We start from the raw sequence: 23,912 nt of genomic DNA, 5'->3' as shown, positions 1-23,912 counted from the left end.
GATGAAAAAAAATTGAGCATGGGAGCAAAGAAAGTAAATGAGGTTATAAATAGAGTTGGAGAGGGGACATCAACCTAACAAAAAACATATGTACAGAGAAGACCACGTGCTTGATTTTTCGAAAGCCACATGGGATTGATAAATCGCTTTAGTTGCCTCACAAAAAATCTATACATATTAACGTCTACGAATTAAACAATACGACTCAAAAGCAAACAAATTTATTCTAATTTAGTTAAGTAGTGATTCATTTTTAATGTTTTGATCTGATACAGATGAAACCTTTTTAGACGATAAAATTATATACTCACAATGAATTCTAGAATCACGTTTCATTGATTTGGACTGTTATGAAATAGCTCATTTATATTTTAATTCGATTTGATATCGATTATACTCCCTACGTCTCAATATATAAGTCTATTTTGACTTTTGATTAGTCAAATTTATTATACTTTGATTGAAATTTATTTTATAATTGAAATAAGTTTTAAGTAATTTTTTATTTCCTAAAATAACAATAAATATTTTTTAATTGTTGATCAAAAATTAGTCAATTTAACTTTTGAAAAAGTAAACAGGACTTATAAATTGAGACGGAAGAGGTAATAAGTCTAAGTAATGAAATCAGACATCATCTGAATTTAGTAATTGTATTTTGATTTCATGGGGATCAAATTTAGAGGGGTGTATTGGATTGAGATTTTAAAGCATTTTTTTGCATTCATGAAATCCGAGTGTATTCGATTGAGATTGTTTGAAATTCATTAAAATTTTGAGATATTCAACTGGGATTTCAAATTATGCTACAAAATCTGGTGGTATTCAATTGGGATTTTAAATTATGCTTTAAAATCCAATGGTATTCAATTGGGATTGTTTAAAATCCATAAAAATCTGATGGTATTCAAATGCTGATGGATTTTTTTGCATTTCATAAAATGATGGATTTTGTGGCATTCTTGAGTGTATTTTAAGTTTTTTGAAATCTCATCAAAATCAATGGGATTTTGAAGCATTGTATTTAATCCTATCAACTCTGCGACATTTTATCAAGAATCCGCACAATAACAAAATCAGACACAATCCATTAAAATCCATAGACTAAAAACAATCCATTAAAATGCCAATCGAATACACCCCTCTTATTTGAACAATAAAATCAGGAATTAACCATGAATTAAATACTCGTATATTTTAGTGATTTAAATTATTATCATCCAGATTTGAATTCGCGTTTTGATGAAGTTTGTTACGCTGCAGTTATTAATTCTTTTACAAAATAAAATTTGAATCAGGAATGTTTTATTGGTCTTGTTACTAATGCACGGTCTTGTAACTAATCACATGCATAGATACCCAAAAGATCAGCCGAATTAATACATTAAACATAAAGATCGTGTTTAGATATCGCCGAAAGTGTATTAAAATTCGGTTAGTTACTAATCATACCCAAAGACCAATCATTCGAGCTTTTATAATATGGCTAATGCAACAGAAAATGTTTTAATTGTTTAATAATAATAAACCACACGCACATCACACACAGAGATTTTATATACCCAAGAATGAATATAATATTACAATCAAACATACAACGTATGTACCCATATATTCTTTTCAGCTTGCGGTGTATTATAGATATATAGTTGGTAAGCCGTATCTAATTTTTTATTTTTATGCGAACAAAATTTGAATAATCGATGCGTTAATTTTATTGTAATTCTTTATCTATCGATTTCCATGCAGACACGCACGTACATGAGCATAACAGAATTTGGTTAACTGTCACGGTGGGTGGCTTAGCTTAAACGATATTTAGGCACTGTTTTTCGTATTAATATTGGTTAGATGATATATGAGAAGATTAGTGAACGTGACTGTGATTAGTGTGGAGGAGAAGATCAAATATATAGTCAGAAAGAAGGAGTCTGTCACATTTAATTAATTTTTTGATTTTTCTGCTTCCCTATATTTTCTTATTTACATATACTCATACTCTTTCTGCTCCCTTCAACCAACGTAAGAATAAGAAAAATAAACAAAATAATGAGACTCATTAATATTTAGTTAATAAATTTAAAATTATTAATAGAAAAATAGTTATGATTAATTTTTATAATATAAAGTATATTAATTCTTGAACAAAAGAGTGTCAATAAATGTATGAGAAGGTAAGAGTAATAGTTTTTTTATATATAATTAGGTAAGATTAATAGTTAGTCAAACTATGTTTCTCTGATACCTCCATCGGGGGAAATTCATTTCGCTTAAAACTTTAAGAAATAATCTATTGTTGTTTTTGAAGAGAAGAGGATAATTAAATAAATAACAGTCATACAGCATCTATAAGAATAATCGAGTCGAACAAATATAAAATAGATTAACATGCCTCTTTTCATACTAAGATAAGATAAATAAGCGATGTTGAAATTGATGATCGTAAATGTATAGATCTTTACTCTGTGTTCACCATCCTTTTCAAAAACTTCTTTTGAGCTATCAACCATAGATACAAATTCCGGAAAGGAATTATCGATAAATCCAAATCAACTCTCACAAAAAATATCACACACTCTCACCGGGAGAGAAATCAAATTATAATCAAAACAAAACGAGAGAATTAAAATATAACTACAAACCAAAACAATTAGATTCGCATCACAACCCTACACTAGGAGATAATCGATTCACTCACAAATCCAAAAAGCCCTCTGAAAGCGAGACAGAAACGAAAATCCAAAATTTCGATGACATATATCTAAGAAAACTTTAGCCAAAAAGGGAGATTTATTAAGAAAATAATGAAACAAGTAAGAACAATCAAATAACAAGCAATTAAAAAAAAAAGATTTGGGGCTTTCCACCGGAATACTGATGGAAGCCCAACCGGGATGAAAAGAGAGAGGCGTCTAGAGAGAAGAGTGAAAAAAACTAGGTGTGTCATATAAAATTTGTACTATTTTTTTGTGTTGAATTAAAAATCTAAAAAATATGGAAATATTTTTTTCTAAAAAGGAATATTGAAAAAATTAAGTTTGATACCACTGGAACACATGAATCCGGGCCGTTTGGGTGAGTTTAAAATAAGTATTTCTTAATTAAAATAAAAAAAAATAGAGTAGAAATTAGAAGCAAGTTAAGACTTATAAGTGATTAAAGTGATTGGCAAATAGGTATAAGTCCTCAAACAAAAGTTAGCATAACTAACTTTTTATAAGTACCTCTTGACTTTTTACACAAACGGTACAAAATAAGTGCTTCCAACTTATAAATCCAAAAACCAACTATTAAGCCGGGTTAATTATCAAGTTGGTCACTGAAGTGGGCTTAAAGTATCAAGTTGGTCACTGAACTCAAAACGGTATCAAAATGGTCACTAATGTCATCAAAAATATCAAACAAGTAACTTAAAATATGAGTTCAAGTAGTAAAAATATTATTTATAAAGGTTTACACATTATTTTTAAATGTTAGCACAACCAACTAAAAACTTATGACTTCTAGTATTTAAAATAATATATTTATAATTTATCAAGTTTATTTATTATTTATATATTATTATATAGTCATTTTTTTGTTTTAATTAAAAATAAATAATAAATAAACTTAATAAAATCTAAATATATTATCATAAATATTAGAAGTCATAACTTTTTACTTGGTTTTGGTAACATTCAAAAATAACGTGTAAAACTTTATAAATAATATTTTTTCTGCTTGAACTTAAATTTCAAGGTACTTGTTTGATATTTATGACCACTTCAGTGACCATCTTGATACCGTTTTGACTTCAGTGACCAATTTGATACATTAAGCCCACTTCAGTGACCAACTAGATAATTAACCCCTATTAAGCCATTGCCAAACAGCCCCGATATGTCCTTCTCTTAAGACGTAAGATTGTGTGATCGGAGTTTGCGAACCACACAACAAAGAAACAGTTTAGGACCGCCATGATAACCGACACACTGGCCAGTTATATATGTAAGGTGTAACTTCTTAGATTTAAGGTTTAGGTTTCCTCAGTTTGTTGCACAGAGCAATCGTTAACCTGCTATATACATAATTGTCTACATCCATGAATGTTATACAAAATATCATAATTGTAACAAGCACAACCACAAACACACAGTTCCAGTACATGCATCAATCGTCATTTCGAAGATGCGAAGTTTTGATTCGACTAATGAAACAAGGCATCATATAAAGCATCACACAATCATTAGAATATATATCATGTGTTAGGTGCAAGGCTACACATAACTGACTACCTGTACAGAGCATAAATTCTGGTTATATTGATCTCCCTTTGCAAAACCAATCTCCCGGGTTATTATATTATCACTAAACTTTCTAATTTGACTATCGTTAGGTGCATGCACATAATTGTAGATCCTAATTTTATGAATTACATTGCTGTAAGATTTTCATGGATAAGTTATAATATGCAATATTAATATGCATTATGCAGTATGCACAACCTGATTTACATGCATGAAATTGTGCTATAAGTTGTACAATTGCACCTTGATATTTCGCCCTACATCTTCTCATCAAATGAAACTCAATTCTCTTGGCAGAATAAGTTCTGGGCTGAAATTTGGCAAAGTTCTCTTGTGAAATACTTTTTCACGGATGAATCTGTCAAGTTTATGGGTCTTATATGTATAGTCGGAACCATGTTATTACATTGTGCATGAGTATTAAAATATCGGTAATTGACTTTTTACTAAACACGTTATTTTATATCAAACTGAAGAAGCATTTTAAACATAAGATGGTAATTAAATGTCAATTTCATAAAGAATTATCTGAATGAACAAAATTGGACCGTTCCGACCATGTAGTGTTCTAAAATCAGCCAGATATTCATACGATTTATAAGAATTTGGTAAGGGTTTGGGTCCTATATAACCATATTTAGGTTGAAAAAGCCCCAAATAACCAAATACCCGAAACGTGGCCCCAAATAACCAGTAGAGACGCATATGGTGTGGCGTTTTTGTTAAAACAACAAAAACGCTACATCGTGTAGCGTTTTTGTTAAATATTTTTAATTAAACAAAATATTTCATTGTCAAGTAGCAAAACGCTATCCTGGAAAGCGTTTTAATTGTGAAACCATACAAACGCTATTAAAAGTAGCGTCTTACGAAAAGGGAAATTGTTTTGCTTAATTGTGATGAATGACTAAAACGCCACATAGTATTACGTTTTAATCAACTAAAGCGCTAATTGATATGGCGTTTTGAATATTTGAATTCTGTTTTAAACATAAAACGCTACAGAAAGAAGCGTTTTTTGTGTAGAAAACAGTGAAAACGCTACTTGGAGTAGCGTTTTTACTCTTGCCTTGTGCCAGAGGCAGTAGCCTTCTGCCCTACTGCCATGCCACATTAAAAACCAGTTCACAACAAATTCAACTGAAAAACCAAAACTTTTAAACTACCAAATTCAATGTAAATTACATAAACAACATAAACTAACTCATAACAGGATAAAATTTAATTCATATCATAAATCATTCATACAATATTCGTCAAATTCAAACAACCATATCAAATTGTACTTGAACAATAGTACTACAACAATAAAAACAACTACAGAATCAACTGTCTCTCGATGAAGTCCCTCCATGCTTTCCCCGGCTCTGGAAATCCATCTCGTTCCTATATCTCGTTGTTTTTCTTCGCCCCTTCTTCTTCTCCATATCGGGGTCATGCACAACTCTAGGGAAAGCAAGCTCTGTAGGATATCGAGGATCACCCTTGTTTGGAATTGGCTCAAAAATACCATTATAAATCTTCGACTGGTTCTCTAACTTACACCAATCTCCAACAAACCCATGGAAGTCCATCTTCACATGTGAACAACATGCAATTACATGGGAGCAAGGGATTCTATAAGTTTGAAATTTTCCACAAGTACAACTAGACTCCATAAGACGAACCGTGTGTGTGTTTCCTCTTTTTAACCCATCCCTCCTTGTAACTACTTGGAATAACCAAGTCCCCCGATCAAATATCTTCACACTATGACCCATGGAACGTCTTACAGCACGGTTCAAGAAATGAGATGCATATTTGGTGAAAATCTGACCTTTCGATACTTGTGTTGCAATCTCAACACAACGTTGATCAAAGTACTCAACCGTCTTATGGAATAGTACTCGCACCAATGAAGTAAGCGGGAGCCTCCGAGCATCAACAATTGCTTTATTCCAACTCTCAGCGTGGTTGGTAGTCATGATGCCAAAACGATGATGCTCGTGGTCATGTGCCAGTGACCAGTTCCTTACTGGTTTGTTCTCAAACCATGTAACTGCTCGGGGCTCTAGTGCCAACAACTCCCCCCATAGTAGTTCAAATTTCTTAGGTTGGACCTGATATGCCAACTCAACCAATCTATCCTTCAATCCAGTTTTTTTGAATTTGGTGGCAAAGTTTGTGGCAAAATGTCTCACACAGTACCGATGATGATTAAGTGGCTCACACCATCCCTCCTTCTGCATAGCTGCCATGATCCCTAAATATTTATCAGAAATGACACATATCCCGTGCCTTCGACCAACCACCAAGCTCCTCAACTTATCCATGAACCAATCCCAGCTAGAGTTGTTCTCCGACTCCACTATAGCAAACGCCAATGGTAGAATCAAGAATGTGACTAAATCCATCTACAGCTGTTGCACTCAGAAGAACACCCGGATATGGTCCATTCAAATGAGTCCCGTCTATCAGTATGACGGGTCTGCAATACTCGAAGCCATCAATGCATGGCTTAAAAGCCCAGAACAATCTCCTAAATGTCACTTCCTGTTCCAAATAAGAAACAAACATTACATTAGAAAATGAATAACGGCGTCCAAATACTTAATGAAAATGAATTAAATTACACGGTGATAGAACATACCTCTAGTTGCTCTGCATCATCCTCCCTAAAGCACCAATCCACCTTCGTGCCCACATTGAAGGACTGAAGAACTTCCATCAAATGTGGCAAGTCCTCGTATGATCCTTCCCACGAGCCATGAATATCCTCCATTGCAATCTTCTTTGCATTCCTAATCTTCTTTCATCCCGGCTCATATCCAAACTTATCTTTAGCAGTGGCTAGCAACACCTTCTCCTTAATTGTCGGATCAGCAACAATTTGAGATTTAATCACTCCAGCAATCTCCGAGGATGTCAAGTTGGGATGGTCTCGTGTGATGGTAGTGCTCAAGCAACTATGTGGTCCTATACTCTCCATGATTTGAAATTTACCATGTGAACTCCTCTTTCTAGCTTTCAACTTCCAAGTGCAACCATCATTTCTATACTTGCAAGCAACATACCAACTACTCGGATCTGATCGTATCACTCTAATCTCTAAGTGATTCTGAATGTGGTATTGCTTCACCACATGCATCAAATCCTCTTTCGTGCTAAATAACCTACCCTCCTTCAACTCCAACGGGACCTCATTACTCGCAACCTCGACATCGTCGAATGAGGTCATCCTCTCTAAATGGGAAGTATCGACCGAAATGAAGCTATCAACCACATCATGGTCATGTCTAAAATGACTATTACCCGAATCACGCCCACTACTCCTCTCCCCTACACTAGAACTACTCCTTAACAAATTACCATCACAAGACAATTTCTCTACATAAATTTCAACAAAAAAAGGCATCCCTTTTGACACCACAACACCAAACATTAATTCTACATCATCATCATCTTCAATTGGTATAATCCCGAATTTCAAATCTTCGGGATTTTTACACCTATAAAATAGCCTCAACTTACTAGTACTATCAATTTTCAACTTGGAATGTAACAAAGCACATAAATTAGCGTAATTCATAGACAAATCTAGCCTAACATTCTTTGAAACAGGTTTATCATAAACAAAACCTTCTAATTGAGATTGGATGATATTACCGTCATTGTATATCCATCCAAGAACCGTATTCCCAGCTTTCGAACCCGAACCCGAAGCCATGATTGTATCTGTGGATGATCGTATTCAAATATCAATTTGTATGTAAGCTAAGGCAGATGTGTGAGGGCAGGAAAATGGGTTAGGGCAGGCAGTGTGTTTGGAATGGGTGAAGTGTTCTGCTGGGCTGTTGTGTTTCTGCTGTGGTATGTATATAAAACCAAAAACGCTAGACGCATAAGCGTTTTTGTCTTAAAATAAAAACCAAAACACTAGTTCGACTAGCGTTTTAGCATATACATTTTTTAATTTAAAGTAAAAACGCCAGTGACATTAGCGTTTTAACCTAATTTTCTTTAATTAAGGTTAAAACGCCAGTTTCATTACCGTTTTGCTTTGTATTTTGTATATTGTTTTAATTTTGTATTTTGTATTTTACCGAAAACACTTATTTTGTATTTTGTTTAAATTTGTTTGAATGAAAAATGAAATGCTTAAAATGAATTAATAATTCTAAAATCCTAAAATCCTAAATGTTTACCTATTTTTTAATTTGTTTTAATTTTGTATTTTGTATTTTACTGAAAACACTTATTTTGTATTTTGTTTTAATTTGTTTGATGAAAATTTGAATTAAAGCCTCGCATTAATTTTATAATAATTAAAGTATAAAATTATCATTCAGCAACCCTAAATGTTAACGGCTGTAAATTTAATTATTCCGCCGGCGTCTCGGCTTCAGGGCCTTCGGCCCTTCAGCCTCGCTTAATTAGGGTTTAGGCTCGAGGGAGTGGGGCCTACCGGTCCTACACCTTCAATCCTAAACCCTAACCGTAGGCCAATTTAATATACATTATGAATGAATCTTTCTAAAACCCAAACCAAAACCCTAAATGTTAACGGTTGTAAATTTAATTATTCCGCCGGCGTCTCGGCTTCAGGGCCTTCGGCCCTTCAGCCTCGCTTAATTAGGGTTTAGGCTCGAGGGAGTAGGGCCTACCGGCCGTACACCCTCAATCCTAAACCCTAACCGTCGGCCAATTTAATATACAGTATGAATTAATCTTTCTATAACCCAAACCTAAACCCTAAATGTTAACGGTTGTAAATTTATTTATTCCGCCGGCGTCTCGGCTTCAGGGCCTTCGGCCCTTCAGCCTCGCTTAATTAGGGTTTAGGCTCGAGGGAGTAGGGCCTACCGGCCCTACACCCTCAATCCTAAACCCTAACCGTCGACCCATTTAATCATTAAAACAGTAACGATGTACTAAAATATAAACATAAGACATGAAATTAAAATATATACAAGATCCGTGCTATCATAAATCACAAGTTCAGCATCCTATCACTAGAAATGTCATCAAAAACCTACAAATCATCCCCTATGTGAACCAGTACCACAATCAGGAACCTTCCTATCCCTCTTTGACCGACGAACATAAAAGACCTCAGGATCAGCCCGATCAACTCTAACTGAAGTCCTTTGCGTACCAGGCTGATTAGGCTGACTAGGCTGCGTAGACTGTGTAGACTGTGAAGAGCTGCCCAAGTCAAAAGGGGGTACCTCTGGTGTACCATGCCAAGGCCGAAGTCGGTGCTGACGCTGTACAACAGGAGGAGGCTGCTCTGTACTGGTATCAAGCATGTGAGAAGTCTGCTGCTCAGGTAATGGCTGTGAAGGCCAGCTTAGGCCTAGATATCTTTTCGAGATCAAGTAACCTCTTGCACAATAAAGGTGTTCCTAAATAACCTCGTGCACAGATGTTCTCAGGCTGCTAATCAAATTTGTTATCGCAAACTGATGACTAGTTGAGATGGATCATAGATACCAATAACAAGAATCCAAGAGACTGGGATTATAAATCTCTCTTAGCTTAGGTTGCCGACCATAAGAAGTATATGTGGACCATCGAAAGCGACTCTCATCACATGGGGTAAATCTATAAAACATGTGCATATATATCGAAACAGGCAACAAGCCATAGCCATTAAAACATCAGAGCAAGTTCTAGCATTACAATCAAAAGCTACTTAAAAAGACAAATTTTGGAAAAGATCCATGAGTAACATGATAATGTTTTGAATCTTGAGCAATATCTGCAACACATCATAGTTCATAATCATGGTTTAGTGACAGCTGCTATATACTTCCGCAAACAAGGTAGGAAATTCCGCAAGCAAAGCACAAAACCTGATGAAAACTACATTTACGAATCAAAGGCGGCTTTGCTCCAAATCACTTGCGCATACGCCTCGACAAAGTACAGAGTTCAGGATGTTAACAATACGTTTACAATTGGAGTCTTTAGATTTGATTCCTGAAAACTATGGACATTTTCTCTTTTCCAATCGCATTAAAGCAGAAAAACAAATTTGAAATTGTTTCATTTTGTAGCCACTCTCTGCTTTGCAGATTGACACTCATAAAAATCTGCAGTTCATTATCGTTAATCATTTGGCATTCAACATCCTGGCTTGCCATTATGGTATATCATAAGATCATATTATTTTAATACGGCAACACATGTCGTGCAATTTTCTGACTGACATGATTAAAAGAAGAGGATTGACTGAAATTATAGATAAGAAGATTGTTGTTGGAGTGAATGATTTTGTTTTTAATATGTCACCGAGATTTTTATCTAATGTTTTTTACTAGACTGAAGACAAGAGATGCTCTTAGTGGTATTGTATTATAATATTCCTTTGTTATATGAATATTACATCCTATATATTGTCTTCTGAATGCATCGAAGGTGGTAAAATAGTAATAATGAGATTTTTTTTTATTATAATAGTCTTTTTTCTATGTAAATTTTGTTTAGCTAAAAACGTTTTGACATGAACCTTGACAAAAGTTAATGTCTTCAAATTTGGTTCACATAATAAGGGAGATTAATGAAAGAACGGCAGTTAATATATTAAGACCCGCCAAATGAGGATTCAATAATCTCCGACTTGTCCGCTCAAACATCTCTTCTCCACCAACAATCTGAGACAAAAAATGTATGTTGTTCACTCACTAGAAAATTAAAACACATTATTTAACTAAAACCAAAACAAGAAAAGGAAAAAAAGAAGAAGGATTCAAGAAATGGCACAGGCACACCCTCCAGAAAAGATTAAAGAAAACCCGGATCAGCTCGAGATTAATAGTGGTAAAATGAAGGAGATTACATGCAGTACTAGTGGTGGTAGTAGTAGTAGTAATAATACTAGCGTTCCGTTTAAATTTAATGTTCAGGCTCCAGAATTTGTGCCCAGTGCATATAATAACAATAGTAATTCGCCGACACATATGCCTGTTTCTGGATACTTTTATCCCTGCTTTCATTATATTTCTGGAAATGATGGCGCGGCTGATTGGGTTTATGTTGGTGATCAAGATTCTCTGCAATTGGTTTCGTCTCCGCCACCTGAGATTACAAACTATGCGAAAGATGTCCTTACAGCTGAACTCAAGCAAAAAATTATCAAGCAGGTACCTTTTTTTAAATCTTGAGAAGAAAATCTTGGTTACTCTGGCATTTTGAAAAAATATAGGGTGCGTAAAATTTACCAACTATAAATTAATGAATAATTGGAAGTAATTGAGGCGGCGTCTCATTTGTAAAACGAGCCACGTGTTCGGGGTTTCTATCATCTGCAAAATCTTAACAAGTTCTTTCCTAGACACTGATTGCTTTGAATTGTGTCTGTTGAAACTTCAAGTTTGAGGCCTTGAAATGTTGCAGCCTTGCAGCGCCCCTAATCTTCCTTATTGGCCAGCTCACGTTTCTTTCTTTCGTGTTGTTTACGTTAATTTTAACTAACCACACCTCTTTTACTCTGGAACTATGATAATTGATGTTTCACTTTGTTTCAGTCCACACACCTAGACTTGGAAATTACTCATATCTGTAAGCATCTTTGAGCAGAGTGTATCAGCTTTACTTTACATGTTCATAATGTTAGCCATGCTTCTGTTCTCTTTACATAATATTTTTCTATATCCTGGATGACATACATTTTGCATTAAGGCATTATATTGCTTCGACTAACGTCTGTTTATTTAACAGGCGGAATACCAGTTCAGTGCCATGAGCTTGCTAGCAAACGAGTCCTTGATAAAACAAATCAATAAGGATCCTGAAGGTTATGGTATGATACATTGTAAATTATGAGATAAGGTCAATGCAATTTTTGCTCCAATTTATGTTATGTCATTCATGGATTATGGCACTGTAACAGTTCCAATATCTTTTATTGCATCTACGAAGAAGATTAAGTCCCTCGTCAGTAATAGCCATTCACTTGCACAAGCACTACGATCCTCTTCAAAGCTTGTAAGTTCTAATATATGTCGCAATTTTTCCCCTAGGTAAGGAGTGATTAGTCCATCAGTCCCTAAATTGTAATTTTCTATTATCTTTTTCTAAAGGTTGTAAGCAGTGATGGAAAAAAGGTCAAGAGAAAACATCCATTTACTGAAAAAGACAAAGAGGACTTGCAGGTTATTATAGATTTATGTTTTCTTTGACATTGTCATGGTCATTCACAAGAACTTTGAAATTTTAAAGTGATAAAGAATACCCGTGTTTGTCTGGCAGTCTCGTACCATTGTTGTAGAGAATTTACCCGAAGATCACTCTCATCAGAATCTCGAGAAAATTTTCAATGTGGTTGGAAGGTTAGACTTGTCTCTGCAACACAAAATCTCTTCTAGGATTCATATATTTCGTTAGTATTTTCATGTACTAATAAAATGTCATGCACAGTGTGAAAACCATTCGAATCTGCCATCCACCAGATGTCAATTCTCCCCGCCCCAAAGGAAATATTATTATCAGTAACAAGGTATGAGGAGTTCAGTATGGATTTATGAACAGTTTGCCCCTAGGGGAGTAAATAGACTGTACCTAACATTAGCATTCATTTTTTTCTTTATCATCCGATTGTCCTAATTTAAATGTTCTGTTTTCTTCTTTTGCCAAGCTTCATGCACTCGTGGAATATGAGACCCCTGAACTTGCAGAGAGAGCAGTATGTAACCGTTTAGAATTTAGATTACTGAAATTAATATGTTTGCTTTCTTTTGTACTCTATTTTCCCTCACCTGCATATTTCTTCAAAATTAACAGTGGAACTTTATAGGTTGACAAGCTAAACGATGAAAGGAACTGGAGAAAGGGCCTCAGAGTGACATTGCTACTCAGACGCTCAGTATGTTAAGTTTGATTCTTATATATCTCTCATATTATTCGTTTTCCGATGTGTCTTCTACCTGAAAAAAAAAATAAAAATGATTGAAGTTTTCATAATAAAAAATATGCAGCCAAAATCTGTGTTGAAGAACAGAAAGTCAGAATTTGATGGGTATTTTGACGATGATTGTGATGAGGACGACACTCCAGGGCAAGGAATTCCAGAAAATTCTTCTCAGCCTATTAGCTTAGAATCAGCTGTTGACAATCTTGTAAGTTTCTCTTGTTTCCTATATATATATCATTGACACAATAAAAATGTCTTGCCACAGTTGTTTAGTCTTTGATCATCAATGATATGATGATTTCATCGAAATATTCAATAATAAACCTTCAAGAAGTGTTTAGCCTACAAAATGTGGCATAACGCTCCAAATTGATACTATTATGTTCCTCTTCTATAAGGTTCAATGCTTTATATTTATAGGCTGAAGAGAGTTCAGCTGCAGCGAAGAAAGGATGGGCTCGTGGGCGTGGCAAGTCACGACTACGGGCCCCAATTCAAACCGGACGAGGCTCACTTTTGTCATCTCCTATGTCATCCAGCTCCCCACTGTGTGAAGGATCATCAACCAAACAAGCCACAAAAGGACCAAGAATGCCAGATGGAACTAGGGGATTTACCTTGGGACGAGGGAAGCCAATTTGTACTTCAAGTGCAGCGATTTCCAAGGAGTAATAGGATCAGATTTGTTACCAGCACCAGTTAATAGAGATCAGTGGTAATATATATTAATATACCATACATGTAATGTCAGTTAACTTTTGTTTATGTAGCTAATAATATGAAACTCTCAACTTGAACATCTCTAGGCTGAAATACTGATTTTAAAAACAAATTAACATGAGTCCAATTTGTGCAAGAGACCAGAACACATAGAGGTCTGTTTCCAATGGTTTTACAAGGAATAAGTAATCTTCCACTTCACATGTTCAGCATTTAAAATTAAAGTAATTTAGAGGTTACAGAGAGACTTGCAACATGATTTCTCTACGAAACTTAGAATATCAAATGGAGGACAATCCTGAAACTATCACTCCATCGACCTTAATGAAAGATGACATTGCCTTCTACAAGAATGTCATATGAACCTGTGAACCGATTCGTGGGTCCGAGTGGGGCCAAGCCGAGTTGCCAGCTGTCTAAGCTGGTGGGAGTTGATTCGTAACCGACCCGCTTATTTACACCGGCCAATCCGGTTTCGAGCCGAGTCCTCAGCCAGTGAACCTGTGAACCGATTCGTGGGTTCGCGGGCTTGGTTGGTTTATTTATTATTAATTTTTTATTTTAATTTTATGTTTCGGTTTAATTTAATTAAATATTTTTTAATTATTTGTTTACTTTGTAAATAAAAGAAGTCAAAAGAAAAATAAAATTCTTTCGATTTTACATGATTTGCTTCTGGATAACTAAAAAGTAAGAACCGCTCTAATTGAATTGGATTAATATCCGTGGATCCTTTTTTATTCATTCATTGAATGATAAATCACTACAAGTGATGATCGCGTCCAAAACCAACTACTGCAGGGGGTTTATTGAAACCACTGAATTCGGAATACGGTAAAATTGTCCAGGGTGGGGAACAGCTCATTTGATGGGTACACGTGAAATAAGCTAAATTTTTACTTGAATCATGTTACAAGTAGCTACAATTTTGCGGACTAAAAACTTATTTTAAAATTGATATTTATTTTAATATATAAAATATTTCATAGAATGATATTATACCATGATATAATTAATTTATTATATTTATTAATAATAAAATTTATAAAATAATATGTGATAATATATTATTAATTGTATTGATTAAATAAAATTATAATTTTTCTCTCAAGTAATTACAATCAAAAGACTCGAAGAAATTAAGGTAATAATCCTTATGTATATTTTTTATAACCACCATGGATAATGTATTTTTTCAGCTGGTTTCGCGTATATAATTTGTTATAATCGATATAAACAAGAACTCAATTAATACATGGTCCGACCCGAGTTTGATTCGTGGTCCGGGCCGAGTTTTTTGATTCGTTGTCTGATTCGTGATTCGTTAGTTCGGTTGATTCGTGTGAGCCGGAGGCGTGCTTAATTCATTTAATTCGCGGGCCGATTTCAGATTACCATATTGCTACTCGTATTTGATTAGTGATATTTAATGAGCTGAGCCGGGCCTAATCAAACCCACCACGAATCGAGTTTTAACGAATATTTAGACGGTTCGGTTTCAAACAAGCGGTTCGAACCCGCTCATTTGACCAGCTCTATTAACAAATGGTGGTACTGAGAAAGGAGAAGAGGGAAAAAAAATATTACGCTCATAAAGAGTTATATATATATGTGTGTGTGTGTGTGAGAGAGAGAGAGAAAAAGGGAGGTCAGATTAACCTCATTTAACATATTACTTACATCAGGTCAAACGACCCCTTTAGTTGTCGTTTAATACTATATATACATAACTCACGTCTATTCTTCTTTATAACATATACCATTACATCAGTTTTTATTTTGCTCTAAATCCCTTAAATCAACCTTATATATATACACGAACACATAAATCTTGTTTTGAGTTCATATTGCACAAATCCCAACTTAGTTCAATCAAGTAATTAGTTTTATATGACAGGATCTAACCACCAACAGAGGTGGAAGAATTTGCTCTGGAATATATATGACTGTTGCAACCCTGGAGTTTGGTCTCTCTGATCTTTATATTTATTTGATTGGGTTTAATATACATACATCATTCATATCATTGAAATTTTAATTGATGAATATAATATGAGTTGAGTGAATATTGATGATTGAAACTCCAAATAAATTTTTATTCACATGTATTTCTTGAGTTTGGTGTTCCATGTGTTAAACACCATGTGCAATCACCAGATATGTGCAGTTCGTATTGTTTTAATTAATAAACTAGGGCTATTTGTTTTTTTTTTCTCTCGGGTAGATGTTAAACGACAACTACAGAGGTCATTTGACCTGATGTAAGTAATATGTTAAATGAGGTTAATCTGACCTCCTTTTCTCTCTCTCTCTCTGTCTATATATATATATATATATATATATATATATATATATATATATATATATATATATATATATATATAGACACACACACATACACAGATATATATAGGGGAGGGTTCTGGTACAAACTAACAAACTTACAAACTTTTTTTGTTCAACACATATATAACTTGAGTTCAACATTTTTTTAAGATATTTTGTTGAACATTGATTGAAATTGTGTTGGAGAAGTACATAAACTAGTTTTTCAGTATAAGAACTAAGTTAAACTTATTATATAACCAATATTTATCTTTCTAGACTCTACCCAAACCCCAGAGGTATAGTTTAAGCATCTCTATAAATATATTCAACACAATGATAATTGATGTTCTACACTCAATGTTGAACCCGAGTTACAAATGTGTTGAATGCACGATCTATCTGCGCGTTATTTTTAAAATTGTGATGTTTTTTCAATAATTTTCAACATGGATACTTACTATAACTAAAGATTAATTAATAGGTTGGGAGAATAAAAAAATTCAAAAAAAAAGTTTGTAAATTTGTAACTTAAAAAAGGTTTTTGTTTGATCCTATCCCTATATATATATATATATACATATACATACATACACACATATATATATATATATATATATATATATATATATATATATATATATATAGAGAGAGAGAGAGAGAGAGAGAGAGAGTAAGGTTTGAGGGGGAACCTCACTATCAAGAGAACCGAGGGAACTCCTTAGAATGATTAATTTTTTGGATAACATTTATATATTGCCTTTATTATTTCAATCAGAATATCTTGAAAAATCTAATGACCAAGGGCATTTATATATTGTCTCTTCTCCAAAACCAAGAATCATTGTTTGTTCCCTGAAGTGGAATTGAGAGGATAAGATTAGCGTCTCGCTCATTAAAAATGTCTTTAACCAAATCTATGTCCCAGCTATCATGGTTCTCGGTCATGAGTGCAGATACTTTGTTCCCTCTCAAGGCTTCATGCTTTGTGTAAATATATGGATCATTGTCGCAAGGTAACCAAGGATCAACTTCAGTGTCTATGGTAACTCCAGTACCTACACGACGAGTCATACCTGATTTCACCAATTCCTGTGTTGCAATAATACTTCTCCATACGAAACTGGGATTAGCTCAAATTTTCGCTGTCAGAAAGTTACCATCGGGATAGTATCTTGCTTTGAAAACTTTGCTAACCATACTCTCTACTTGTGTGACTAACCTCCATGCTTGTTAACCAATAGAGCCAGATTAAAGTCATGTAATTTTCTGAAGCCCATACCTTCTTCTGACTTTTTCTTGCATAATTTGTCCCATAATACCCTATGAATCCCTTTCGGTTTGTTTACTGAATTTTTCCACCAATATTTACACATCACGCTCTCCATTTCAGCACATAACTTCAGTGGTAACAAAAAGATACTCATTGCGTAGCTTGGCATTGCTTGGGACACCGTCTTTAACCTTATTTCTTTTCCACCCTTTGACAAATATTTCTTATCCCAACCCTCAATTTTACTCTGCATTCGATTTTTGAGATAACCAAATGCCACTTTTTTATTTCTTCCCACAAAGTTTGGTAAGCCAAGGTATGTTGTTTCCTCAGAAGTTTCAGCAAAACCAAGAATATTGCAAACTATTTCCTTCTCTTCCTGATTAGTGTTGCAGCTGAATAAAACAGAAGACTTTGTTTTATATATTTGTTGCCCTGACGCCTTCTCGTACACTTGCAACATATGATTAATTTGCAGCGCCGTTTCCTCGTTTGCCTTAGAGTATATATACGAATCGTCGGCAAAGAACATGTGAGTCAACACTGGGGCGCCTCTTGCAACTTTTATACCTGTTAACAGTCTCCTTCTCTCGTACTCATTAACCAATGCTGTAAGCCCCTCCATACAAATTAAAAACATATATGAGGAAAGTGGATCTCCTTGTCTAATTCCTCTCTTTGGCAAAATTAAACCGAATTCCTTTCCTGAATGATTTATTGTGTACCTGGCTGAAGTGACACAATTCATGAATAAGGACACCAGCTTGTCTTCGAAACCCAACGTCAGAAGCATCTCCTTCAGAAAATTCCATTCAACTCGGTCATAGGCTTTGCTCATATCCAAATTGAGTGACATCCACCCCGTTTTTCCAGACACTTTTCGTTTCATATAATGCATGACTTCGTATGAAATCATTATATTATCAGAAATCAACCTTCCTGGAATAAACGCACTTTGAGTTACAGAGATAATGCCGCCAATAACACCCTTAAGCCTGTTTGCCAGAACTTTTGACACTACTTTATACGCCACATTACATAATGAAATAGGTCTAAGTTCTGTCATGTATGATGGGTCCTGCTTCTTTGGAATCAAAACAATATTTTTATCTGTGATGCTTTGATCGAACATACCAATTGTAAAAAACTCTTGTGTCAGCTGCACTAGATCTGATCCCACCACCTTCCAATATTTTTGATAAAAGCCCGGGCTCATACCATCCGGCCCAAGTGACTTGTCAGGATGCATACTGAATAAGGCTGCCTTTACCTCCTTGAATTGAACTGCTGCAAGCTTATCTGAGTTTTGATTTTCAGTAATGAGCCGTGTAACGCAATTAATAACCTTTGAGTAATCTATATTTGTTGCTAAAAATAGGCTCGTAAAATAGTTCACCATTGTTTCTTCCAGGCCCGAGCCCCAACCAACCGTTTCTCCGCAATCATTGATCAAGGTATTGATTCTGTTCGCTTTTCTTCGGGCTTTGGTGGCTGCATGAAAGAATTTACTATTGCTACTTCCTTACCCCATTTGGCCAACACTTCCTGCTTATTTAATTCTCTTTGTATGTGTTTTCTTAATGCATGTTGTCTGGCATGTGAAATTGGAATATTTGAATGTTTATCATCCTTTATATTAATATGGTATCTTTAACTAATGGTTGCAGTCTCATGTTGGGGTTTTGAAATGGAGAAGCATACCATTTCCATTTTTTGACGATCTAGCAGTCATCTTTGGCAAAGATAGAGCAACTAGTCATAATCCTGAAAGTGCAATGGAGGCGAAAAAAAATATTAATTTTGAAGGAGCTGCTCAATGAAGGAATGATGATTCGAGTATGCAAGCATCTGATGAGTCTATTTCTAAAAGGAGTTCAAAGAGGGAAAAATTTGATGCTGAACAAATGGTTGAGGTGATGTATAATGCTCCTAAAATGATAGCGGCTGAGTTTGCAAATTCAGCTAAGGTAGTGGCAGCTGAATTTGCAAGTTCCGCCATGTTGTTGATTGCTGTAGAAACTGATAGGTTGGAGAAAAAAAAGAAGATTATGAACGAGTTGGCAAAGATCTCTAACATTGATGTTGTGCAAAGGTTCAACACTGCTAAGAAGATAGCTGATAGTGAAAATTTAATGGTGTTATTTTTTGGAGCATCGGATGCAGAGAAAAAACAACTCGTTATTGCTATGCTTGCCGGTGAAATATAAGCATTATTGCAAGAAGAAGAAACGAGAATCAGTGTCTTTTTTTGGCTTAGTTTTAAACTTATAAATATTTTGAGACTTATTGATTTTTATTTTGTACTTATTTTGATGAAGTTCAATTTAAAATTTGTATCATGTTGCCTCTAGTTAATTGCATTTATTTTGTCGATTGAAATATTATTTTTTTCAAATTAAACTAACAATCGGGTTTTACGATGATTAAATTAAATATGACTTCCATTACAATTAAATTAAAAATTGATGAGCACTTTAGAAAAGAACTTAAAATAAATATGAATAAAATAATCTTGGCTAATTCCATTCCATTCCATCTTAAATAATTGGACAAGTGAACAAAGGGAATGGAATGATCATCCCTTTCTCATTCCATTCCCATTTTATTCCTTTTCGCATTCCATTCTGGCACCATTCCATTCATATGAAGTGAATGCAACCTAATGTTATGTTTGGTTGTGGTGAATGAAAATGGAGGGAATGGAATGAGATTTGAACTATAATTTAGTTGAATGTATATTAATTTCATTCCTTCCACCATTCCATTTCTATCACCCTTAACTAGATCTCAAGCCCTCCATTTTGTGAAGGAATGCTCCATTCCGTATCATACCTATTTTCTACCAAAATCTTATCATAAAAATTTTTTCCTCACTCAATCTTTTCAAAATCCTCACTCCTACACTCTATTATTTTCTTTTATTTATACTCATTCCATTCCATTCACCCCAACCAAACACAACAGAGTTGAGCAAGTATTAACAAATATACAGCTAAGACAAGTAGCTTGCCAACCTCATACTGTCACATGTTTATTATACAGCTAAGACAAGTAGCTTGCCAACCTCATACTGTCACATGTTTACTCTACTGGAATCAGCAACGAGTACCTTGCCAACCTCATACTATCGCATGTTTACTCTACTGGAATCAGCAACTCAACGACTCCAATCCGAAAATTTTGAAGGGATGGACACTGCATATCTTTTCCGTAACATTAGTACCCTGTACAGCAATCCGGCCACCTTTTGCTTCCAGACTAATAGATTTGCACTAGGAAATTAAACTTGTGATGGCTTACTACACTATATATATTCTTCACTTCTGAGAGCATTTGAATCAAATGCAGCGAACATATTAAGCTCTTCTCAACCAAAGTCTTCAGCTTTCAATGTCGGCAAATAATAAGGTGGTCTTTAAAGTTGAATATCTTATGGCAAGCTGTACCAAGTCCGAATCTGAAACTGATTATTATATATACTAGCCTTTAACCCGTGCGAAGCATGGACGGGTATAGAATTCGTAATTTATTATTTATAATTTAAATTTTAACATAATTTTATTAGTGTTTTAGTATTAATAGATTGAATTTTAATTAAATTATATTATTGAACCAACTATATTTTCTCCCGATTACTTAAAAATGGACAAACCCTAATAAATAAATAAATATGTATATATATATACACACACACACATTAGGATTTTAGTACATTTAATCCGAATTTAGTACACGTAGATTTAAAAATAAAAAAAATCAAAAAATTCTAATCTTTTCCAAACATAACCGATCGTGTAATACCTTTGAAAGATTCAATAATCTAATCAATCGAATTTCAACGTAATTTTGTAATCTTGATTTTTTTGACAACAATAACTTTTAAAATTAGAGTTAGAAAGAGTTATGTAATGGTTGTATTGAAATTGAACACGTTAAAATTAAAAAGAGTTATATGAAGGTTCTTGTCAAAAAAGGATATTCAAAATTGTATATTTATAATTTTATTTATAACATTATTATAATTTTTTAATGAAATATTTGTTTTTAGTATTTCAAACTGTTTATAATACTAATAGACTCCACATTTGTAGACTTGTAGTACCAAAAAGAGAGTACCAAACCAAAAAATATAACTAAAACCTTGGACTACAAATTATACCCATGTTGGCTTATTATAGTATAGTATAGATTGTGCAGTATCTGAAACGCATAGCTCTGTCTATCAAGTACAAGTGAGGTTCATGAGTGTTTTTTAGCTCTCATCATATCATTATCTTCATGAAAGTTGTTTTGCTAGTGGACCTCACAAAATAAAGAGCCACAGGGATAAATATGGCTTGGAAAGTGAGATGGAAGCCATTTAACGGTGCATAATAAGATAAAAACTGCGGAACATATAAAAGTCCAATGATGAAACCAGTAATCAGTGTGAATGGTGACTATATTGAGACAGATGAGAAACTTATCTCAGCATCAGCTCAGTAGGTTCTTCATCCACTTCCAAATTATTATCATTCGCAACTTCTGTCAAACCTTTTCTGTCACAGATGAAGAATGTAGCCTGATCCACAATCAAGCATATCTCAAATGCAGTACTAACTGTTCTTCAAATCAGCGATATTTGAAAAAGAAAAAGAAAACGAGATCTGAATTATCTCTAACTAATAGATATATAACAGCAGCATTGCACCAAGTGCAAATGTTATTGAGTCGCTAGGATATCAGACCTGACAGTAGGCATCATGTGTAATTATTTAAGCAATCAGTAGAACAAATTACGGAGTGACATTACTCCCTTATATTGTTGGCATTCATCTTTTTCTGTATAGAATATATAAATAGGGAAAAGCTCAATGAAGTACTATATGTTCTGTAGCATATTATGCTTACAGAATATTGCAAAACATGAACATGATACGCATATATAGTGCTCCAAAGTCCAATGAGTGCTCCAATGAATTAAGCCCTGTTCAAATAATTATCAAACATCTAAGAAACAATTTTCTGCTGCTACTGCAATACTTCATGCAAAGTTCTTCCATATATTCTCTTTATATATATGAGCCTAACATTTTCATCTCAAGTGCATCAGCATAGGGACTGGGAGAACAAAGTTAATTAGATAACTTGCCCATGGTTCCCATGCTCAGTCAAAATAATCATAAACCTAAATGCAAACATTCAGACATATATTGCTTGCACTAGGTTTCAAGTTCAGAGCATTAGAAAATACTAAACTGGTACATGTTGCATGCCGAAAATGAAAGGCAGAGCTATGGTACAGGATACATAGTATGAACTGTCAGTCTCTGCCCCGTTCAAACAACTGCTCTATATGTTGCTAATTTCGGATGTCTAATATGTCTTGCCAATAGCATATAAAGTCCCCAACATAATTTTGAATAGAAACTAAACTTTATTGAATAATTGAAGTTCACATGGGTTTTCAAAAAAAAAAAAAACTTTATTTACAAAAGCAGTGATCAGATGAGAAAATGATGTGTAACCAACCACTAACTACTGAAGATAAACACAATAAGAATGATATTATGATGTGTAACCAACCACTTGCATAATGGATGGATGTCACTTTATAGTTGCCTTTCCATAGTCAACTAATAAAAAAGCTTAGAAGTAACTCTTTCTTTCTGTATGCCTTTAAATAATTAAGGCAATTTAAAAAAAAAAACAAATAGTTTTTTCTTTCGTTTTACTCCCATGTAATTGAATGGTCACAACAAAAAATTATAAAACACGAGTAATATCAAATTCTTAGAGCAGGGAACTCATGAAAGGCTCAACCTGATTACTATTTGAAATACCAATTTTAATACACAACGAAATCTATTTAATCATGATTAACATCTCACCTCCTTCATGTAGAAAAGAGATTAAAAACTCAGAACTCCAAATACAGAGGATTTTAGAGTAGATAACAGAGGATTTTAGCATCTCATTCTCCCAGACCTGATCCACGTGGGGAATATACCAGATATGCTTAAGTATGCAGCCTGCCTAGTCATAGTGAAACCATACCCGCATTTACTCATGCATAATTGCATACTAGTCAATTTTTTTTAATAAGTTTCTGGTTAGTAATATAAAACAATAACAGTAAAAGTTAATGTAACTTTAACCGGAAAGCTAACCACACAAGTATCCAGAATAACCAAAGAATTTATGCAATAATGGTGGCAATATCGGATCATTTCCAGGCAAATCATCAGAATGCAGCAACATGATATCCTAATTTGAGGAGAAATGTAGCAACAAAGTCTCACCCGCTGTTACTAAATCTGTGGAGTAACTACAAATTTTCTCATATAAAACGTTATAACAAAGCAGTGAAAAGTAAAACATTATGTTATACTTGCATACTATTATAAAAGTTTAACACCATACGAGGACAGAACAG

General features: G+C 34.2%; 2 protein-coding genes across 2 annotated transcripts; one reads left to right on the top strand and one right to left on the bottom strand.

The window, feature by feature from the left end:
• Window positions 1–6,611: 6,611 nt before the first annotated feature.
• LOC135150358 (uncharacterized) lies at window positions 6,612–7,047 on the bottom strand. Its single transcript, XM_064086621.1, has 2 exons — window positions 6,916–7,047; window positions 6,612–6,818 (listed from the first exon to the last, which is right to left on the bottom strand). Exons 1-2 carry the CDS (start codon window positions 7,045–7,047, stop codon window positions 6,612–6,614), a joined length of 339 nt encoding a protein of 112 aa, XP_063942691.1.
• A 3,949-nt stretch (window positions 7,048–10,996) lies between these two features.
• LOC108207047 (la-related protein 6C) lies at window positions 10,997–13,979 on the top strand. The gene is made up of 10 exons (XM_064086252.1): window positions 10,997–11,410; window positions 11,988–12,069; window positions 12,160–12,254; window positions 12,350–12,421; window positions 12,519–12,598; window positions 12,687–12,765; window positions 12,904–12,951; window positions 13,063–13,131; window positions 13,244–13,384; window positions 13,600–13,979. Exons 1-10 carry the CDS (start codon window positions 11,024–11,026, stop codon window positions 13,849–13,851), a joined length of 1,305 nt encoding a protein of 434 aa, XP_063942322.1. The 5' UTR covers window positions 10,997–11,023; the 3' UTR covers window positions 13,852–13,979.
• The last annotated feature ends 9,933 nt before the right edge of the window (window positions 13,980–23,912 follow it).

This window comes from Daucus carota, chromosome 2 (assembly GCF_001625215.2).
Source record: "Daucus carota subsp. sativus chromosome 2, DH1 v3.0, whole genome shotgun sequence".
Lineage (NCBI taxonomy): Eukaryota > Viridiplantae > Streptophyta > Magnoliopsida > Apiales > Apiaceae > Daucus > Daucus carota.
The sequence above is the reverse complement of the archived record's forward strand: the minus strand, read 5'-3'. Positions and strand labels throughout refer to the sequence as shown.